Source organism: Terrapene carolina, unplaced genomic scaffold, assembly GCF_002925995.2.
Source record: "Terrapene carolina triunguis isolate 2854851 unplaced genomic scaffold, T_m_triunguis-2.0 Scaffold23, whole genome shotgun sequence".
Classification (NCBI taxonomy): Eukaryota; Metazoa; Chordata; order Testudines; family Emydidae; genus Terrapene; species Terrapene triunguis.
In genome coordinates, this window is record NW_020664374.1 from 2451849 (window position 1) to 2472503 (window position 20655).

At 41.9% G+C, this 20655-nt stretch overlaps 1 protein-coding gene across 1 annotated transcript in view; it reads right to left on the reverse strand.

Annotated features, from left to right (window-relative positions):
* The window catches only part of LOC112110521 (E3 ubiquitin-protein ligase HERC2), a 214573-nt gene that overhangs the window by 41925 nt on the left and 151993 nt on the right, over window positions 1-20655 (reverse strand). The window contains exons 59-70 of the mRNA XM_024205561.2: window positions 20512-20655; window positions 19428-19518; window positions 16355-16532; window positions 16049-16130; window positions 15792-15963; window positions 13197-13341; window positions 10822-11047; window positions 9679-9850; window positions 8819-9005; window positions 7581-7721; window positions 1743-1934; window positions 159-312 (exon numbers count right to left, since the gene is read on the reverse strand). Of these exons, the coding sequence (XP_024061329.1) occupies window positions 159-312; window positions 1743-1934; window positions 7581-7721; window positions 8819-9005; window positions 9679-9850; window positions 10822-11047; window positions 13197-13341; window positions 15792-15963; window positions 16049-16130; window positions 16355-16532; window positions 19428-19518; window positions 20512-20655 (1884 nt within the window). The remainder of the gene's footprint in view (window positions 1-158; window positions 313-1742; window positions 1935-7580; window positions 7722-8818; window positions 9006-9678; window positions 9851-10821; window positions 11048-13196; window positions 13342-15791; window positions 15964-16048; window positions 16131-16354; window positions 16533-19427; window positions 19519-20511) is intronic.

A 20655-nucleotide genomic window follows, 5' to 3' on the forward strand; every position in this document is an offset into this window, starting at 1 on the left:
GTATGTTAAAACTATCCAATTTACTCGAACATTTTAGTGAAGATTCAAAATGGATTATTGTAAACTGAATCTAAGTGTCTGTTCCTGCAAATCTGCATAATGTAAGTAACTGAATGGATAATTTCTCATCTCATATAAATCTTATCAGTATTCCGTACCTGGTATTTTAACAGTGCCACTGGTTGAAGTATCATCTGTATATGGATGGCTACTTTCCACCACCACTGGCTGTGAAGAAAGACGACCACTTTGCGAGTCTGTAGCCACATCTTCTAACTCCGTAACACACAGCTCCAACAACATGTCAGCAACCTAAAAAAATACATCTCAACTGATTATACACATCTTCATAAAGAAAACAATTCAGTTTTCTAGAAAAAACTGATAACGAGAGTAAGCCCTGATCCTTCTTGGTGTCTTGTCCATTACATTCCAATATTCCAACAGAAAAGGTAGGAATAAATGAAATAAGCCTCTATTTCAGTTATAAGAGCAATGCAACAAGAAGCAAATATCACATTAAACCTAAAATAGGCAAGAAAAATAAGTTTAAAATGCCCGTTCAACAAACAAATGAAAACATCAAAGGTAAGTGTTAAGATAACGGAATGCTAAAATATGCTAATACCCGTGGTCCTCAACCGGGGGTCCATGAGCCCTTTCAAAGGGGCTACGGGGCCCCACGGCTGAAACCCAAAGCCTGATCCTTGACACTCCCTGCAGGGCTGAAGCTGGGAGGCACGGGACTGAAGCGCCGATCTCCGGCACCCCCCACGGGGCTGAAGCTCCGATCCCCAGCGCTCCCCTCAGAGCTGAAGCCAGGAGCAGCGGGGCTGAATTTTGGAGCCCCGAGCCCTGGTGCTCCCCGTGTGGCAAAAGCTCTGAGCCCATGGCAGAGTTGGGGGGTATGGAGGGCGCTGACCCCCCTACCCCAAACTGCAGAAGAAGAGCAGGGCAGTCACGGGGGCAGCTCCCTCCCTGCCCCCCATCTCCTTCTCTCCCTGCCCCCTGGCCAGGTCGGAGGTGGGAAGCCAGAGGAAGGCAGAGCAGGACAGCTGCTGCTCTGGCTGGTGACATGGAGCAGGCAGCTGCAGCATTCCCTCATCCTCTGCTGGTGCCCGGGGTTGAAGCTGCCTCCTCGGCTCCCAGCCCCCTTTGCTCCCACAGAGGCAGACAGTAAGAGCCACCCGGGTGGGAGGACCCAGCTCCATGGCTGGCAGAGCCCTCCGGGAACCAGGACCGCAGGGGAGCCCTCCCAGCGCACAGCCCCACACTACTCCTTTCCCTATACTCTGAGCTACCCTCCATACCTGCACACCGCCCCTAGTTATCCCCTCTCTACACCCTGAGATACGCCCCTGCTCGCACGGAGCTGGCTCAAGCCTTGCTGGCCTCTGCCTCCCTCCCCCAAAATAGAAGTCCCTGCCCCGAGAGCCTCCAACCCCCGCTGCGTCCTGGAGTTTTTATAGCATGTTGTGGGGGCCTCCGGGAAAAAAAAGGTTGAGAACCCCTGGCAATTGATTCTCATTGATTTCTACAGCAAACAGCTATATTCATTTGGTATTCCAATTAAAGGTATATGGACTCTTATATTAGTATAAGATAATTATTAGTTTTTATGTTTGTAAAAACCTACATCTTCTGAACCTATATCTTCAACGAGTAGGAGTCACCTCAACAGACTGAGAAAGAAGGGAGGATAGTTAAAATACAGTAAGACAATAAAAATCACTTTGACTGACCTGTGGGTATGCAGTGCCCATTCCAGACAGCACAGCGGAAAGAACATCCTTTCCCTTCTCACCAGCCCTGGTGGAGACAGCAAGCTTCAGCAGGTCAACCATGACTCGTGTGTCATCCGGTACTAAAAGACTAGTGAACTCATCCAAGTATTGGGGCTCAGGACCAGATACTTTACTTTGGCTTTCTACATCCTGAAAGAGAAATTCAAGAAATATATAATATATAATGAAGAAAGATGGAAGAAAGATTTTATATAACAAACTGAGTTAACTTGCCTATAAAAACCCAACATGGTCATTAACCTGTTCCGTAACTGTTGTTCTTTGCAATGTGTTGCACATGTCCATACCGCTTCAGATGCGTGCATGCCCAGTGCACTAGCATTACAGATTTTTCCCTTAGAGGTACCCCCACATCAGGGCAGCCCATGCACCCGCTGCTGCCTCCTACTGCTACACAATGGCACAAAGGGTAGAGCCACCTTGATCCTCCTCAGTTCCTTCTTACCAGACAGATTTTGATAGAGAGGGGAAGGCGAGTGGGTCATGGAGCGGACATGCGCAACATCTCACAGAACAGTTACAGAGCAAGTTAGTAACCATTTTTCTTAAGTGATTGCACATGTTCATTCTGTTTCAGGTGTCTCTCAAGCAGGTCAATCAGGAGATGGGATCAGAGTCGACCTGAATAATGACAGAAGAACTAAATGTCCAAATCTGATATCTCTAGACTGTTGAGAGATGGCATTAGAATCAGAGACATGTACTGATGACCAAGTTGCAGCTCTACAAACAGCCACTACAGGCACATGAGCTAGAAAGGCTGCAGAGGCCAGCTGAGATCTCGTTGAACATGCCAGCATGCTGTCTGGGGAAGTTACATTGGTCATGTTGTAGCACAAACGTATACAGGAGGAAATCCACAATAAGATTCTTTGAGATGAGACTGGAATGCCCTTCATCCTGCCTGCAACTGCCACAAACAGTTATGAAGATGGCCTATGGTTTAGTCCTATCCAAGTAAAATGCTAATGCTCTCCTAACAGCAAATGTGTGGAGTCTCTCCTCATTCTTAGGAGAATGAGGATTGGGGAAGAATGTTGGTAAATATAATGCCTGACTGATATGGAAGTGAGAAACCATGCTGGTGAGAAATTTTGGATGAAGGTGAAGATATACCTTTTCCTTGTATAAGATACCTGATGGATCAGATACCAGGGCTCTCAATTCCCTCACTCTTCTTGCAGAGATAATTGCCACTAAAAAGGCTGGCTAACTTGAAAGATGAAGCAACAAACAGAGAGCAGGCAGTTCAAAGGGCAAGGTGGGGGTGTATATTAATGTTCAAATCCCCACGAGGGAACATAATACCTCTTTTCAGTCCTCTTAGCTGTGTGAGACAGGGAAGATGGTTTTTGCCACAACACTCTAGTGGGCTCCCAAATAGCCTCATTTATGGGCAGTGCCACTCAAGAAGGCCCCACAGATGCCAAAATGTCAACCAATCTGCCTGAGCTCTCCTGAACTACTTCCATCTGCATATCAGGGTGGAAGCCATTCTCTTAAGGAGGTTCTGATGGGCCCTATAATCGTCCAGAAAAGGTGAAAACACACTGGACACTACCGCCTGATCAAGTGATGAGGAGGAGGAACCCAAGGCTGGCTGAAATGGTGCTTCTCCCAATTCCTCCAAAGTGAGGTTCATTGGGGCAGACTGTTCAAGTTTGATACCGAGTTCAGTACCAGGAGTGGCTTCTTGAAGATCTCAACGCAAAGAGTGATCACAGTACCTACCAGAACAGGGAGGGGGAGAAGAGGAACTGGCGCTGGATGGAAACCCACACTGGCTCCAGTACAGTCACAGATATGGCACTGGAGTCCAATTTTTTTCCTGACAAAGGCTCCCTACCGACCAACCAACATGGAGCCTCCACTGGATACCAGCAGTGAAAACCTCTCATAGCAGAGTGATGTTTTACGTGACACGGCTGTGACACATAAGATCCAATTTCTGACTCAGACAACGAACCCAAGTCATTCAATGAGGGAGGTGCCATGCTTCTCAGTGCTGGGGAGCAGTGATGGGAGTCTGGAGAGGATGGCACTGGAGAAATTATAGTCAGTTTGCCCCTCAACTGCACCGTACAAAGGGGTACCAGAGCATTTGAAGGTGCCCATGGTACTTGGTGCTGAACTCTAGCAGTCAGCAAGTCCTTGTGGGTGTCTGTTGGTATTGGGTGAAGTGTTTCTTGAACCACCAGTATCAGTAGACTCAGCTGATCACTTGCTACGACATAAGTCTCAGGAGTTGACAGCACCAGGAGTCTCTCTTGGTGCTGCTGAGCCAAAGAGGACGCACTGCTGAACAAGATGGTGCTCCCTTATAGACACTCAACAGCATCAGTACCTGAGTTAATGACCTCACCTAAGGTTCCACCTGCCCCAAAGAAAAAACTGCTTGGCACTATGCGCACTCTACCCTGCTTCTCAGCTTGGCTGCTGGCAACCTCAATCTCCTGGACAATGCCGTTCCTCAGTGCAGTCTTTCAATGTTTCTTCTTCAGTACTGGAGATGGAGATCAATGTTGGGACTCTGCCATGCCCGGAGGAGTGCTCCTAAGCAAAGTAAAGGCACTCAATGCCCACCTCGAGCAGGAAGGTTCTGAAGATTGGGCAGGGCTGCATCCATAAGGAGGTGTTTTAGTCTGACCTCCCGGTATTTTTTAGTTCTGGGTTTCAAGTCCCTGCAGATTTCACATCTGTCCCTGATGCGTGCTTCTCTGAGGCACTTCAGGAACCTGGAGTGCAGGTCCCTGACAGGCATCAGCTTCTTGCATGTATTTCAAGGTTTAAAGCAGTGGTCTCCAACCTTTTAATGCACAAGATCACTTTTTGAATTTAAGGGCAACCCAGGATCTACCCCACCCCTTCCCCATCTCCCCTCTCTTCATCACTCGCTCTCCCCCACCCTCACTCACTTTCACCGGGCTGGGACAGGGGGTTGGAGTTTGGTAGGAGGTGCGGGCTCTGGGCTGGGGCCAAGGGGTACGTAGTGTGGGAGGGCGCTTCAGGCTGAGCCTGAGGCAGTGGGTTGGGGTGTAGGAGGGGGTGAGAGGTGCAAGCTCTGGGAGGGGCTGGGGCAGGGGCTTAGGGTGCAGGAGGGGGCATGGGGTGCTGGATCCGGGAGGGGGGTGGGGGGGCGGGCTCTTGCCGGGCAGCACTTACCTCGGGTGGCTCCTGGTCAGTAGAGCAGCAGGCTCCCTGCCTGGCCCGGCCCCACGTCACTCCCAGAAGGGACCAATGCGCCCCTGCAGCCCCGGGTGGGGGGGGGGGCACGTGGCTCCGTGCGCTGCCCCTCTCTGCAGGCACCCCCCAGCCAATGGGAGCTGGGGGGGGGGGGGGCGCTTGCAGGCAGGAGCAGCACACAGAGACCCCTGCCCCCCATTCCTCCGGGGCTGCGCTGGCCACTTCTGGGAGCAGTGTGGGGACTGGGAGAGTGTCCAGGATTGACCGGCTGGTGACCACTGGTTTAAAGTCTGGGGACTGAGGCATGCCACAGCACTGGGCATTGACACCCAGAACCACTGGAAACCAAAATGTAAACTAAATACATTAGTAAAATAAAAAAATAAACCTATACTTCAGTAAGACAACGCAACAAGTACCAACCATATACAACAGAAAAGACTCAGAAAGAGGGAAACACTTGTGGTAGCAAGTTAGCACGCTCTGACAATCATCACAGGTGGTAAGAAAAAAGAGAAGGGAGTTGGTTCTACCCTTTGTACCATCGTGCAGCAGCACAATTCAGCAGAGGACATATGTGCCATCCTAGTGGGTACAGCTGAGGGAAAAATCTCAAATGCTAGTGAACGGAGCAAGCTTACACCTGCAGGGCAACGGGCATGTGCAAGCACTCCAAGAAGAAACAGAAGTTTAATACTGTGACCCTAAGACAGGGGTGGGCAGACTTTTTGGCCCGAGGGCCACATCTTGGTATGAAAATTGTATGGTGGGCCATGAATGCTCACAAAATTGGGGTTGGGGTGCAGGAGGGGGTGGGTGAGGGCTCTGGCTGGGGGTGCAGACTCTGGGGTGGGGCCAAAAATGAGGAGTTCAGGGTGCGGGAGGGGGCTCTGGGCTGGAGGATGGGGTTGGGGTGCAGGCGGGAAGGCTCCGGCTGGAGGTGTAGGCTCTTGGGTGAGGCTGGGGATCCCGCTTTATTAGGCTTCCACCACAATTTTGACAGTGGGAGCTCCAGTGGCCAACAGCGGGGGGCCCCCCGCTCTCAGCCCCAGGCGGAAAACTGCGGAAAAGTAATAATGAACCTTATTACCGCAAATAATAAGGTCCATTATTACTTTTCCGTGATTTTCCATGGCTTGTCTGCAACTCAGCCGCAATTTGGGACAATCATCCCATGATTCAAGTAGGGGCTTAATAATAAACATCTCTCAGCTGTATTCACACAGTTATGACTAGTAGAAAGTAGTGGTAGGTCAACAAGTGTTCAGCTCCTATTTTCTGAAAGCCCTAACTAATTAAAAGGGAAAATGTGAAGAGAAACACAGACTATCAAGCCACAAAACCGTAATAGACAACTGACTGTCAAATCTTCAGAACAAAGTCCTAAGGAAAAAAAATATCAACTATTTCTTGATTTTATGAACCAATGCTTATTAGGCAAGGCTTAGGGGCGTTGCATATTTAGAGATCGCTTCACTACATCATTTGGGGCATTTACCAAACAAAACTATGCCATGCTGAAGTACACTATAAAAATTACTACCTACTTATGTAAACAATACTTTTACATGTATTAGACAGTAGGGCTGGCTGGAAAACAGAAATTTCATTTCAGAAAAAACAAGCTTTCAAAAATTTGTTTTCATTCCGCATCAGAACTGAAATGAGACCTTTCGAATTTTAGGGTGAAAAAAATACAAGACTACCAACCCCAGAATAACTAGTAACTCAGTGGTGGTTAGGGCACTACCTAGGATATGAGATTCAACTCCCTGCCTAATTTGAAACCGAGACATAGGGCAGGTCATACTACTGCTTAAGTCGATCTAACCTACATCGCTTAGGGGTATGAAAAAGAAACCCCCCTGAATGACGCAAGTTATAGTGACCTACGAGCTGTCCACACCAATGCTATGCCGGTGGGAGATGCTTTCCCACTGACATAGCTTCTGCCTCTCACAGAGTTGGAGTAATTATGTCAATGTAATTACCTCTCCTGTCAGCATAGAGCATCTTCACTAGATGTGCTGCAGCTGCGCTGATGTAGCGCTTCTAGTGTAGATCTGCCCTTAGTCCTGGGTCTCCCACATCCCAGGTGAGTGCCCTAAGCACCAGACCATTATTGATTATTCTGGGGTAGGGGTCCCTCTCTCCCCTTTTCCTCTGGGTCTCCCACATCCCACGTGAGTGATCTAACCACCAGGCTATTGGTTATTCTCGAGTCCCTCTCTCCCCTTCCAGAAATTCCATCCTGACCACAAGAAACCTTCCCAACTAAATTTTTGTCAAAATAAGATACTTTTTCATGAAACATTTCAGCTTTAACAAAACTGCACTTTTAGATGGGAAAATTTTTCAAAAAATTTGTGACCAGCTCTACTTAGCACCATAAAAAATACATTTGCATTACACAAAGCTAACTAACTACATATATAGAGTTGCATATGGCATTCTCAACCATATGGTACTTGCTGTAGCACCAGAAATTTTTTTTTTCTCTGCTGACATAACTTGTCAAACACCAGAACAATTCAATTGCTTGATGGAGATACATAATAAAACCTATAATCTTAAAAATATTAGCAATATTACTTCTTTGGTTTTCGTCATGGTCTCTGCTATGATACTGGCAGCTCCAGGATCATCAGTGACTGGAATGAAAGGACGAGAAGAGGCAGCAGCAGCTGAGGGAGTTACAGCAGAGGGGGTCACAGCATCTTCTGAAGAAACAACCTAGTCAAAAAACATCATAGTAACCAGATAGCAGAGCAATAAGATATTGCATGTGTTTAAACAAGCTTAACTAGACTTTGTAAAAAGAAGTTTGTGCTCAGAAAAGAGATGCCTAAAAACAGCAGCATCTTATTCAAGAAATCCCTGTATGAACCTTGCAGTGGTGCCTACTGGCGAACTAAGGGCTTTTCTTCGCTATGGGACTAAGTCGATGTAAGTTACGCTGCTTCTGTTACATAAAACTACATAAGTGAAGTTGACATAACCTACATCGACTTACTGCAATGTCTACACCATGCGATTTCAACGAGAGACGTGCTCCCATCAACTTATCATTTCTTAACCAGACTCGCTAAATCAACGCTGTGGCATCCATCGCAGCAGCGCTGATTTAGCTCGTAGTGAAGACAAGTCCTAAATCAGGGCCCCACTGCACTAGGTACGAACATGCAGTAAGATGACAATTCTTATCCCAAAGAGCTTACAACCTAAAAGACAAGACATAACAGCTGGATGAGACAAACAAGTATGTCAGCATGGGGGAATGGAGAAGATGTATCCTCTTTAGTGACAAAATTATTATTATTACTCCTTTTAACACTGAAGAACCCACACAGTATGTTTGTATCTGGCTTTCTTTTCAATACATCACACAATAGAAATAATGTTACAATTATTTGTTACATTTGAAATAAGATTTAGACACTGACTATTCTCTTCATCTTGTCATTTGTTCTTTTTTAAATCCAGTTTATAAATTTACCTCTACTTCTTAAACTGTTTCAATACCTGATTAAGAGAACGCCAATATCTTTGAATCAGGTCTAAAACATGGTGAGAAATTACCTTATGTTTTTATCTGATTTACTGGACTCGAAACTTGTGAATTGTTCAATTATAATCAGGCACAGCTGACAAATTGCAGGTACTTTATGGCATTGATTCTAGAAGTTAGACAGATGCCGAAGTAAAGTTTTACACATGTTACTGTCAAATTAAATAAAGGAAAATACTTCAGTGTTATTGTTGATGGATGTTTCAGCACTCCAAAATTGTTGCTCTGATATCAAAACTGATTCTGATTTTATTTATTTTACCTCTCCTCTCCTGTCTTGCCAGGGATTTGGACTCAGTCTCTCTTCAACATCCACTGCTAGCACACACTCTTCCCCATTGGCAGGGCTCCCTGTAGAAGCAGCATCTGGTGGTGGGACCGGGGATGAAGAAGGACATTCCACTGGTGCAATCATACTTGCAGGCATCAGTGCTCCAACCACTGCATCCCTAAATCAAAAATGAACAAACTGTTGAGGAAAGACTTACACTAGGACCACCAAATCCTCTCCTTGGAAGAAACGTGTCCTGTTATTCAGCTGGAGTAATACTAAAAGTGATGGTTTTCAATGTTTGCAGTCTACAGGGTAGTTTACTTCCATTCCATATGGGAGGACTCACACTTAGCTGAGATAGTTACAGATGCCTACAGAGTTTGGGGATTTTTAAACCAAAGTCTTCCACAAGTTTCTTTTCAGACTCTTTACCACTAATATTTCTCCTGTCTTTACAAACAGAAATGAGCAATCTCAAAAGGAGCCCTCTGCTCTGTGATACACATTCTCAACTGCAAGGTATACAACAAGATTATTGCTGGGAGTTGCATTTTTGGAAAGCTATCATTCTGTTCTTATTTGGATGATGCACTCTCACATGAGACTTTTAAAAAAGCTAACATTCTGTTGCAGAGTTTCCTGTTCCACATAAGACAGTCTTGTCAGAAAAACCTGTATCAACAAGTTGATTTCAAGTGAACACTAAAAGGAAATTTAAATGAAGTTAAAGCATACGTCCTAGAGCCCTATTTTATACCCATGATTACCTGGTATAAGGGAGAAACTGTATGAAGTAGCTTACCATCTATGCTTCATTCTGTAAAATACAAGAATGTTGGCACGCCTACCTGGCATACATAATTTGTAATGCTGTCAATATATGAGATAATGCTTGTTGTTTGGCAAGGTTCCCATCTAGCGACAGAAGAATCTTAGCGAGGGAAGGGCGGTTAGGTTTGGAACTGCTTACACCACTGATTTTGTTATTGGCAGCAGAAGAATCTGCATCTGATGGGACACCTGGGAAAAAGAGTCAGACATGCTTTTAAAAAAAAAGACTATAATGCATAATAACTATTGTTGTTTGATACCTGCTTAATGATACTTTTGGAAAGGATTCTTAGCCTACAATTCCTGTAATTCTGATATGAAACCCAATACTAAACCTAGGTCAGCAACGACTCATGTAAAACAGAGTCTAAAACTTACTCATGAGAATGGAGACACAACACCACTAGTTTCCTACTGGCCTCTACAACAATCTTTACTTGGACAAAAAATTAGCAGTTGAGTACTATTTATATATATTGTACATCTATGAAGCTCTGTTATTGCTGCAGTTCTGTCCAGGTAAAAGATAGCTAATGGATTAAAAGACATAGAAACAGCTAAAATATTCTGATATTTTACATAGAACATTTTTGTTACTCAAGTCTGACTAAACCTTGGTTCTGATAAATTGGGAAGGTGCCATCATAGAATGCTGCCTCCCTCTTTAATGGTGATCACTTGTCTTAGAAATCAATAGGTAAGATAACATTTGCATCAATAATTATTATGTGTAAGAGGCATATAATACAGAGATTTAATATTATGCTAGCATCCAGAAGCCCCAATCAGGGCAAGGCCCCAACATGACAGGCACTGTATCCCCTGCCCAAAAAAAAGACAAAAGTCTACAGTCCAAGAAGAATCTCATTTTTGCTAATGCATTTTGGACATTGACAAACAGTTTAAGACATTTAAAAGTTCAAACTAGCGCTAACTTTTGTATGACTCCTCAGCTTCAGGGCATACAATGTTTTAGCTTCCCAAGTCTTGTTCTCTTCTCACTTCCTCCATTTTCAGCAAATCAGTATGTTTAAATGGCTTTCATCCTGCACAGCCACCTCGTCCCCCACACCCGTCCATCTATACACATCTACAACGCCGCCCCAATCCACAAATATTGTTTAAAAATGTTAAGGAAATAAACACAAGCTTTGTATTACCTAGATAAGAAGCGCCTAAAGGGTCTCTAGCAGTTTGGAAGAGTACTGGCTCATGAACAGATGGTGTAGCTACATCCACTGTTGTCCATGCTACACTGTGGGAAGATCCACAAGCAACACGTGTAATTTTCTGGCCTTCTAAACCCTGTACAAGAGTGGGTTTTCTATTGACTGTAGTAGTTCCATTGCCTTGTTGTCCATGATCGTTGTCACCCCAAGCATAAACCTGCCAACAGACAGTTCTATGTGTTACTGTTTTTCACTGAGTCTTTCATATAGTTATTTTCAAAATTACTATGATAGGATCTTATCTCTAAATGACTTATGTTACTAATTAAAGATATTGCCAGAGTACCTACCACCTTCATAATTAACAGCTGATGCTTTCAGGTTACATATGCTAATATAGCACATACGAGCTTCATTCTGTGAGCAGATTCATGTACTATTTCATTATTCTGGGTGTACATAAAGTTAATGGAATTACTTGCAAATTGATTTTACTGGGGCTCAGCATAACTATGATATTTATGCTATCACCCAATATAGAACAGAAATATGTCCTGTCACAAGATCATGGTTGCTTCTGGATCTTAGGAAGCGAAAAGCCGTGGGTTGTCTCTGAAACATCCCATGTTGCCATAAATAATAAGGAACAAAAATGCAAAAGCTATATTAAGATGACAGTTAAGATTTAATAAATATATGAAGGCAAGAAAATTCTAAGTGACAATCACATTAATATTTGTGCAGTGCTTTAAGAAGTAAAACAATATATTATAAAGAATATTTATTACATTCAATAAGTATGTAGCCAATGATTTTAGTTTATTATCCATTTGTTGTGTGATGTTATGATTAATCAATATGTTATATCATATATATCCATTGTATGTTAACTAGAGTTAATCTGTAGGATTAGAGAAGTATAAAATTGATCCATATTTAGAGGAATCATTAGATATAAGTAAGACAAGCTGAAATGCAAGAACCTGTAGGCTGAGGCCTGCAAGATTTTAGCTTAGCCATTTTAGGCCTTGGAGACAAGAAATGCTGACACAAGTAAATGACCAAGGAATAACCCGATGCCCTAAATTTATGGGAAAAGAGGTACCAACTGGTAATAATGCGAAAATCTAGCCCAACAAGGGTGGGCAAACTATGGCCCGCAGGCTGCATCCAGTCCATCAGACGTTTTAATCCGGCGCTCAAGCTCCCGCTGAGGAGTGGGGTGTGGGACTTGCTCCGCTCCATGTGGCTCCTAGAAGCAGCAGCATGTCTGCCCTCTGGCTCCTACATGTAGGGGCAGTCAGAGAGCTCCGCACGCCGTCCCCACAGCTCCCATTGGCTGGGAATCACAGCCAATGAGAGCTGCAGGGGTGGTGCCAGACACGCCCTCCTGCACCGCAAACTGCTCAACCCCAGACCCACCCCAGAGCCTGCACTCCCAGCTGGAGCTCTCACCGCCGCCCCTCCCCCGCACCACGATCTCCTACCCCAGCTTGGAGCTCCCTCCCACACCCTGAACTCATTTCTGGCCCCACCGCAGAGCCCACACACCCCCAGCCGGAGCCCTCACCCCCTCCCGCATCCTAACCCCAATTTTGTGAGTTTTCATGGCCCACCATACAATTTCCATATCCAGATGTGGCCCTCAGGCCAAAAAGTCTGCCCACCCTGGACTAGCCAGAAGATTAAATTTTAAATTATAAAATGCTGTAATAGTAAATCTTGTCTCCAACATGCATCTTAGCCACAGGATACAGGTGGTACATCAGTGCTAATGAGAACCTACACAGCCTATAAAATTCGGGTTTCCTCATGTTTCTAGGGGACACAGAACAATAAGAAAGAGAGGGCTGACACTTTCATGTACATGCGCAGAATGTAGGTATAGACAGAATCACATTATAAAAAAAGGTGCCCACAGCGGGAAAACTGAACTTCCTATGGGAAACCTCCAGGAGAGACCATCCCCATATTGATGATCAATCCATGGGAGAGACATCAGACTCTAACACCACGTAGGATGATGTGAGTATGTCTCTAGTTATAACTGGTGCATGGATATATTTAGGAATTTTATATGCTGTGACATTTATAACTTTGTTGGCAACTTTAATAAAACTGTTAAAAGATAGTGGACCTTGTTCTTGTGATTGTATGTGTTACTGGTCTATGGTTTCATGTGTTCCTATGGACTCTAGATCTAGAGCAAACAGAGATAACTCTGTTGGGTTTGAGACTGTTGCCACCAGAGCCAAATCCACTGTAGTATAATTAACATTAAATAAAATAAAAGGCTACAAGTATTACTGCTGTTACTACATTACATTGCCTCAATATCTAGCTTTTTCTGGACCAGAGTAACTTACCTGTCCTGTGTCAGTGACAGCCAGGCAATGAAGTGCACCTACAGCCACATGTACAATCTTCTTCCCTCTCAGCCCTTCCACAACCTGTGGCTTTCGCACATGAACATCAGTGCCATGACCTAGCCTGAAGTAATCCCCCTTGCCCCTGGAACAGACAAGGAAGTAAATGTAAAATTCCCGGCAATTATATCATTCTAAACATTGCAATCCTTTGCCATTACACCTTTGCAAATTGAAATCCTTTATATATCCAAAGGGAAAGCGCACGTAACAGCAATGCAAATTTCTTGACAATGACCTTGAAACCTGACTTGGAAAGACTTATTTCTAGAGGGTAGCGAAAAATCTACAATTTTTCATACATTGGCCTCAATACTAAAAATGTACCATTTATTATTATTTTTGGGGAAGTATTGTGGTTGCATAAAATTCATTCTTTCTGTTTTGAAATATCTTACTATTATAAATTTACTTATACTCAAAAATGACCTACTCAAAAATGACTTGTATTTTTTTAACTCAGTAAAATCACTATCCAGCTTACAATTTATACAAACACAGGACCTGCACTGTGACAACTACTCACATGAGTAAAACTGCACATGTGCTTAACTATTTACATAACTGAGGCTTCAGACAAGCCTCAAACACAGGTTACTTTTATTACCAACATATGAAATTTTCCTCAACTGTCTGAGAGACACCATTAACATTGCACTACTCAGTCTATTTTATGGCAATACCTCAAGATATTACCAACAGTATCAACTGAGCAGAAAAAAAATGAAGAGTGTTGGTTAGAGGTAACAATTCTCATTTTTCCCCATTGTATTTTGTAACAGTGATCAGTCTCTGTTGGAAATCAAGTATCTCCAAAAGTCCTTAGTTTAATAGTAATTTCCAGATAAAAACTATGTTACAACTGAACTGAATACATATCGGTATCATAAGGATAAAAAAAAAAAATTACTTGGATGTCCTAATTACCCCCCAAAACAAGTACTACAAACCTAGGAAATTCAGAGTTAAACTTAAAAGAAATCCAAGCATGCTAGGTATGCTGAGGCACACAAACAAGCTTAACTTTGCCTAGCAGTGATGTCATGCAATAATCACGTTATGATTATTAAATATTTTAGTGTTTGTAGTCCCAATTTAGATTTAACTTATTTTTGAAGACATTTGATTTTCTTTCCCCTGCCCCCCAACTCTTTGCAGTGTTGATACAGGGCAGGGCTAATGGAAGGAAAAATGGTGGCCCACGGGCAGCTTGGCTTCCCACACATTGAGAGCAATAGGGGACAGCGGTCATTCTGAAGGAGGACATCTTTACTAAAGGCACTGTTAGCTTCACTCTCATCACGAACAACAGGAGATAATCATTTGAAAAGACAGCAGATTGTTGTGGAATTCACTGTAGAAAAATATTATTCATCAGCCTGTGCTGAAGAAGAAACATTAGTTTATGAAGAATAAAGACAATCCTAAAGTTAAGTTTCTTCAAATATAGCCTGTACATAAGAATTCAATTTAACCAAACGGGATGTTTGAAGACCCTGTGTTGTTCTGTTACTGAGATCATTGGTAAGAAAAAATATCTTTTGAGTTTTAAATTTCATGAATTATCTTTAATAAATTTTTACTTTAACTAACAACCAATTCACTTGTAAGTTCTCAGATGGGAAATTCTCATTCTATACTCAAAGAGTATTCTAATATTGAGGAGAATATGCTGTATTCTCTACACAAAGTGGCTGAATCCCTGATTCAAGTGGAAAAACTAATCCCTAACAATGGAATCACAACCAATCATTCTGTAATTAGAGAACATATATAGGATGCAGCAGTGCACTTGCTTTAACATAAGAACCAAGAGGAACTGAGCTATATTATTTCATAGACTATCTATATATAAATAAATTAAATGAATAAATAAGGCCCTACTTGAACTATGGGATAATTGTCAAAAAATTGCAGCTGAATTGCGAACAAGCCATGGAAAATTGTGGAAAAGAATAATGGACCTTATTATTTTCGGTAATAAGGTCCATTATTACTCTTCCATGATTTTCCACTGTTGGCCACCCAGGGCTGAGAAGGGGAGCTGCAGCCCTCAGCCCTGGGGTGGCCAGGACTCCCCACTGTTAGCCTCGCACCCGGTAGGGCTCCCGCTATCAAAACTGCGTTGGAAGTCAAATGCTGTGGAATCCACAATTTCCACAATATTGCAAGTTAAGTAGGGCCTCAACTATATAAAGATTTTCTTTTATCACAATAATCTTTATTTCTATTTATTTTTATTGCACTAAAACCTATGCACCCCAACCAGGCAAGGGTCCCAGTTATGACAGGCACTCTATAAAGATTTAGTAAATGACAGTACCTTCCCCAAAGAGCTTACACTTTAACAGACAAAATATAACAGGTGGGTGCACAAATAAGTGTGCAGGGGGAGGGAGGTGGTGGTGGAAACAATAGGATGTTTTAGAATAAATTAAACATGTGCACAAAGCATAGATATAATAAGCCAGTCTGTAGCAATCAACCCAACTCAAATGCCTTGAAATTTTTTGTAAATATTTCTTAGCAACATACCAGGTCCACACCACTCCAGATTTGGTAAGTGCCAAAGAGAACTGAGCCCCACACTCAATCTGGCACACACTCTGGCCATTTAGTCTTTCAATGTTCTGAGGAATGTTGCATCCTTCACTTCCTCCTCGGCCCAGTTTTCCAAAGTCACCATCTCCCCAGGAAAACACCAAACCTAGTAACACCAATCAAACAGTATGTCAGACTATGATCACAATATTCCCATATGCTATGAAGTTGCTAAAGAAAGATACTCCTACCTTCATCTGTCAAAGCCAGAGTCTGAGCATCTCTGCTTCCACAAGCAACTTGAATGACTCTGTGACCAAGAAGCACTTTAACCTACAACACACAGAAAAGTAAGCATGCTGCCTCAAACACATTAAGCATATTTTAAAGTTTCACAGTAATTTCAAAGTATTTGTGACTTGTTTTGTTCTTTATACATCCAAGCCACATTACACACTGCTTTGGGATTCTTAGCTTTATTTCTCCCTTTATTTTCTCTTCTTGTACATATACATACATAGACACTACCATAATCAGGAAATACCTCATGTACTTACCATCTTCGGTTTGAGTTGTGTAGTATTGTCTCCATGACCCAGCCTGCCATATTCTCCAAGGCCCCATGTGTACAGTTCACCACTAGATGTGATGGCAGCACTGTGAGAACTGCCACAAGCAATATCACGGATACGCTTGGTTTTCAATGCTTCTATCAATCTTGGTTTATCACAATTCCTAAAGATAGAATAAAAGGATTTATCACATTCTTTTGTGATGTCATGCAATATATTTCATGCCCAAACCTTCCAATGTCTCATGTAATATTAAACACCTGAATGGCAAAACTGCCCTAATGCTAATATATAAGACTCCAATGTTTCACTTTAAGTCATGGATTTAATTTATTTTTCTATTTATCTTAAAGGTATATTGTTCAAGTCAATTTAGGCCAAAAATGTAGGTCTGGTAAAAAAAAAAAAAAAAAACTTTTAAAATGCTGAAAACATATTTTCATTTTCCACTATTTTTAATGTAAAAAGCCAAAGAGTCCTGTGGCACCTTATAGACTAACAGACGTATTGGAGCATAAGCTTTCGTGGGTGAATACCCACTTCATCAGACGCATGCCACAAGACTCTGTCGCTTTTTACAGATCCATACTAACACGGCTATCCCTCTGATACTATTTTTAATGTAGTTCAACTGAACATTCCTTTTTTAAGAAATGTTATGTAACACAAACACACTGCAGCATCCTGATAATGAAGAACCAGAAAGATAAACAGATTAAAATGTGTATGTTAAAAAGTGAAATTGAATGATCTGTCTTCATTGCCCAGGCTGAGCTATTTATGAAAATTAATGGTAGAGAAAGTAAAAAGTCAAATATTTAAAACAGCCAGCTGTAATAATCCAGTGTTATCAGTTAGAAGTTTCTATAGATTGTATTTCTCCCGTGGACTCATCTTCAAAAAAAGATACTGAAATTCTGTTTTGAATACAAAGTTATGAACAAATTCTGTCTGAAAAAAGATATTCAGTATCTGCCAAATATTTTTTGCAAAATTCATTTCAGTCCCAAAAGTGGAGGCCCCCAGGCCTGACATGCCAGCCCAGAAGCACGGCCTCTGATCTCTTGGTCCTGCTCTGCATAGGGTGGAGGAGGATGGCACAGAATGTTGTACACCTGGCTGAGCCTCCAATACAGCAGCATGAGGACTGCAGTATCTCCAACCTGCAGTGCAGGGAGCCAGAGGATGAAGAAAGAGATGCCCATTCCTATTCTAGCTCTGCACTTCACAAGGGGACCAGATCAAACAAAAATTCATTGTCAGCTGCCTGCTAGAGTACTGAAGATGTTTCTTGTGAATATCACTGCAGCATTTGCCTGAGAAAGTAGGATGTCTTTTTGTTAAATTCAACCTGCTCACTGAATTCATTGTCTAGTTTTAATTTAAGTAGGTTTTCTAATGTGGTGTACATGCTACAACCATTATTAACATTTCTAAACAAATTAAGTAGGGCTTTGCGGAAATACATTTCAACCCTAATAGTAAGGACCCAGTCCTTCCACACTGTCCCAGCAATGCCTGGCAGGTGCAGGGCTAACAGGGGGACATCATGCAGGCAGCAGCACGGATGCAATGCCCACAATGAGTCAAGAATGTTTTCTGCTTATAATTATATTTAATAAATAGAAGAAAATATCTAAGAAACAATATATGTGCCTATGCTTAAACTAATAAAGCCATATTTTGTCCTCCCTTGTCTCAAACCCTCCCCTTCTGTTTGTCACCCACACACTTGTTGAGTCATGTCTATTCTGAGACTCAAGCTCTGAGGCACATGCTGTATTTTTCTATATATCATGTAAAGATCCTAAGAACACCTCTGAGAACTATACAGTATGAAGATCAATTTTCTATTGAATATGTTAATATTCAATAACTTGAAGATTTCCCCAGTGTGTATAACACAAGAAGTGAGTATAAAATTATTTTTCTCAATCTTTCCTTGCTAAAAAGTGTTTGAAATTTATGAAAAACTTTCAGGAGAAAAATCTACACCCTAGCTCAAAAAAGCACACCAACTGTCAAAAGACACAGATAGAATTACAAAACCCCTTGGCAACTTTAAAGACACTTAGATTACAAAATTAATAATACAATAATGACTTAAGTAGATGGTATGGTGTGGGTTGCTGGTATCAAATACAATGTTGGTACTTTTGTTTTACTGCTTCAATAAAATATCTTTTTTCACACAAGTAGCTTAGCTTGAGTGAGCTATCAAATACTCAGCTTCTGCCAGAAAACATTTCTAGCTAACAGATATTTGGAAATACTAGATTTACAGATTAATGGTGCACCAAACTTCTTTTTATTTATGGCCTGTCTACAGTATACCACAGTGTAGTATCAGAGTCCACTATACTGCTCTGCAATTCTAAAGCATCTTCCATTAGGAATCTCAAGTAGCATAAAAATTTTAATACATCACAACAGCCTACCTGATCCCGAGACACCAGCGTTACTAATGAGAGTTTGAATTATTGCCATATGATAGAGAAAGGGCTTGACATGAGACATAGCTCAGTCAGTTAAGGCAGCACCAATTCACCATGGAAAAAGCACTTTTAGCTTTATTTGTTTTATCAACCATTCAAAAAACGTTAGTGGGCCTTTTACCTAGAAACTGAGGTGAAAATCGTAAAGAACTTCTAGAGAGCATGAGTGTAACCTTATCAGACTGTGGCAGGCATTTCAACACCCTCACCACCACCCAGTGCAAATTGGCAACCAACATTCCTGCTGCTTCTCACGTAACTTTTCAATAATGAATATACAAAAGAGACCCAATTAAACACTGACCTTGGCCATTAAGAGAAATCTATTTTTAAAAAGCTATATTAATTTTAACTTGAGTATCCCTTTAAAACTACTGAAATTGCAATAAAAGCTTAGTTTGCAACATACAAAACTGATATATGTATTGCAGAAGAATCTTTTTGTAACACAATTCTTTATTTATAATATATTTAATTACTGTCACTGCTTGCTAACAATGATTCAATATCATTTGTTTGAAATATTTCCTATTTCAAGGTACTAATAGAAATTATATCCTTACATTCTGCTGAAGTGGCCAAGTTTTCCATCGTCTCCTTCGCCCCATGAAAATACCTTCCCATCAACAGTTAAAGCCATAGCATGCCGGCCACCTGCAAAGGTTTAAACTGCAAGTTTCAAACAGCAAAGATTTATTTCTTCGCCCTCCAGTATGGAAGACCAGAATGTGCACATAGTCAACAGGGCAACAGAAGTTAAGCAAAAGCCACGAAACATCCCATTAGTGCTTCAATTTAATATAGTGCTACGCTCTCCACCCCATAACTCTTTACTTTAATATATTCAAAAGCATTAATTTTCACATGGTCCACTGAGAAGGTGAAAAAACTTATTTTATAACTTTTTAAAAAAAAGTATCCAGGGTGAACATTTTCCCTCAGTGGAAACAAATCACTTAAGTAACTATTTTCGAAATGAAAGAGTTAGCTAATGTTTTTTAAAAGGAAAATATTTCCACTGGATTGACCCAAAAATTACACTATAAAAAAATCAGAAATTATTCTGAATTTAACTTTCAGAAAGATCACAACTTTATAGGTCAAAAAAATTAAGAGACTAAATTCACAGATTTCTATGGCCAGACGGGATCACCAGATCATCTAGTCTAATCTCCTTTACGCAGACCATAGAATTTCAGCCAGTACTCCTATATTACAGGCTCTATTCCAGGGGTCGGCAACCTTTCAGAAGGGGTGTGCCGAGTCTTAATTTATTCACTCTAATTTAAGGTTTCGCATGCCAGTCATACATTTTAACATTTTTAGAAGGTCTCTTTCTATCAGTCTATAATATATAACTAAACTATTGTTGTATGTAAAGTAAATAAGGTTTTTAAAATGTTTAAGAAGCTTCATTTAAATTAAAATGCAGAGCCCCCCGGACCGGTGGCCAGGACCCAGGCAGTGTGAGTGCCACTGAAAATCAGCTTGCGTGCCACCTTTGGTACGCGTGCCATAGGTTGCCTACCTCTGCTCTATTCTATATCCTCTGCACTAGAACCATACAGTGCACAAGAGTCTACTTTCACTTTTAAGCTTAAGTACATAATGTTTATGTTCCCATGGAGAAATGTAAAGAGTCAGTACCTGAGTGAACAGCCACCTTCTTCACTACATAATTACTGAGAGCTGTAATCTGTCGGGGAATAGGCACAGTTCCACTGGATAGGCCTAAACCAAGTCTTCCATTAGTGGCTTCTCCACAGGCATATACTTTGCCCTCTACAGTTA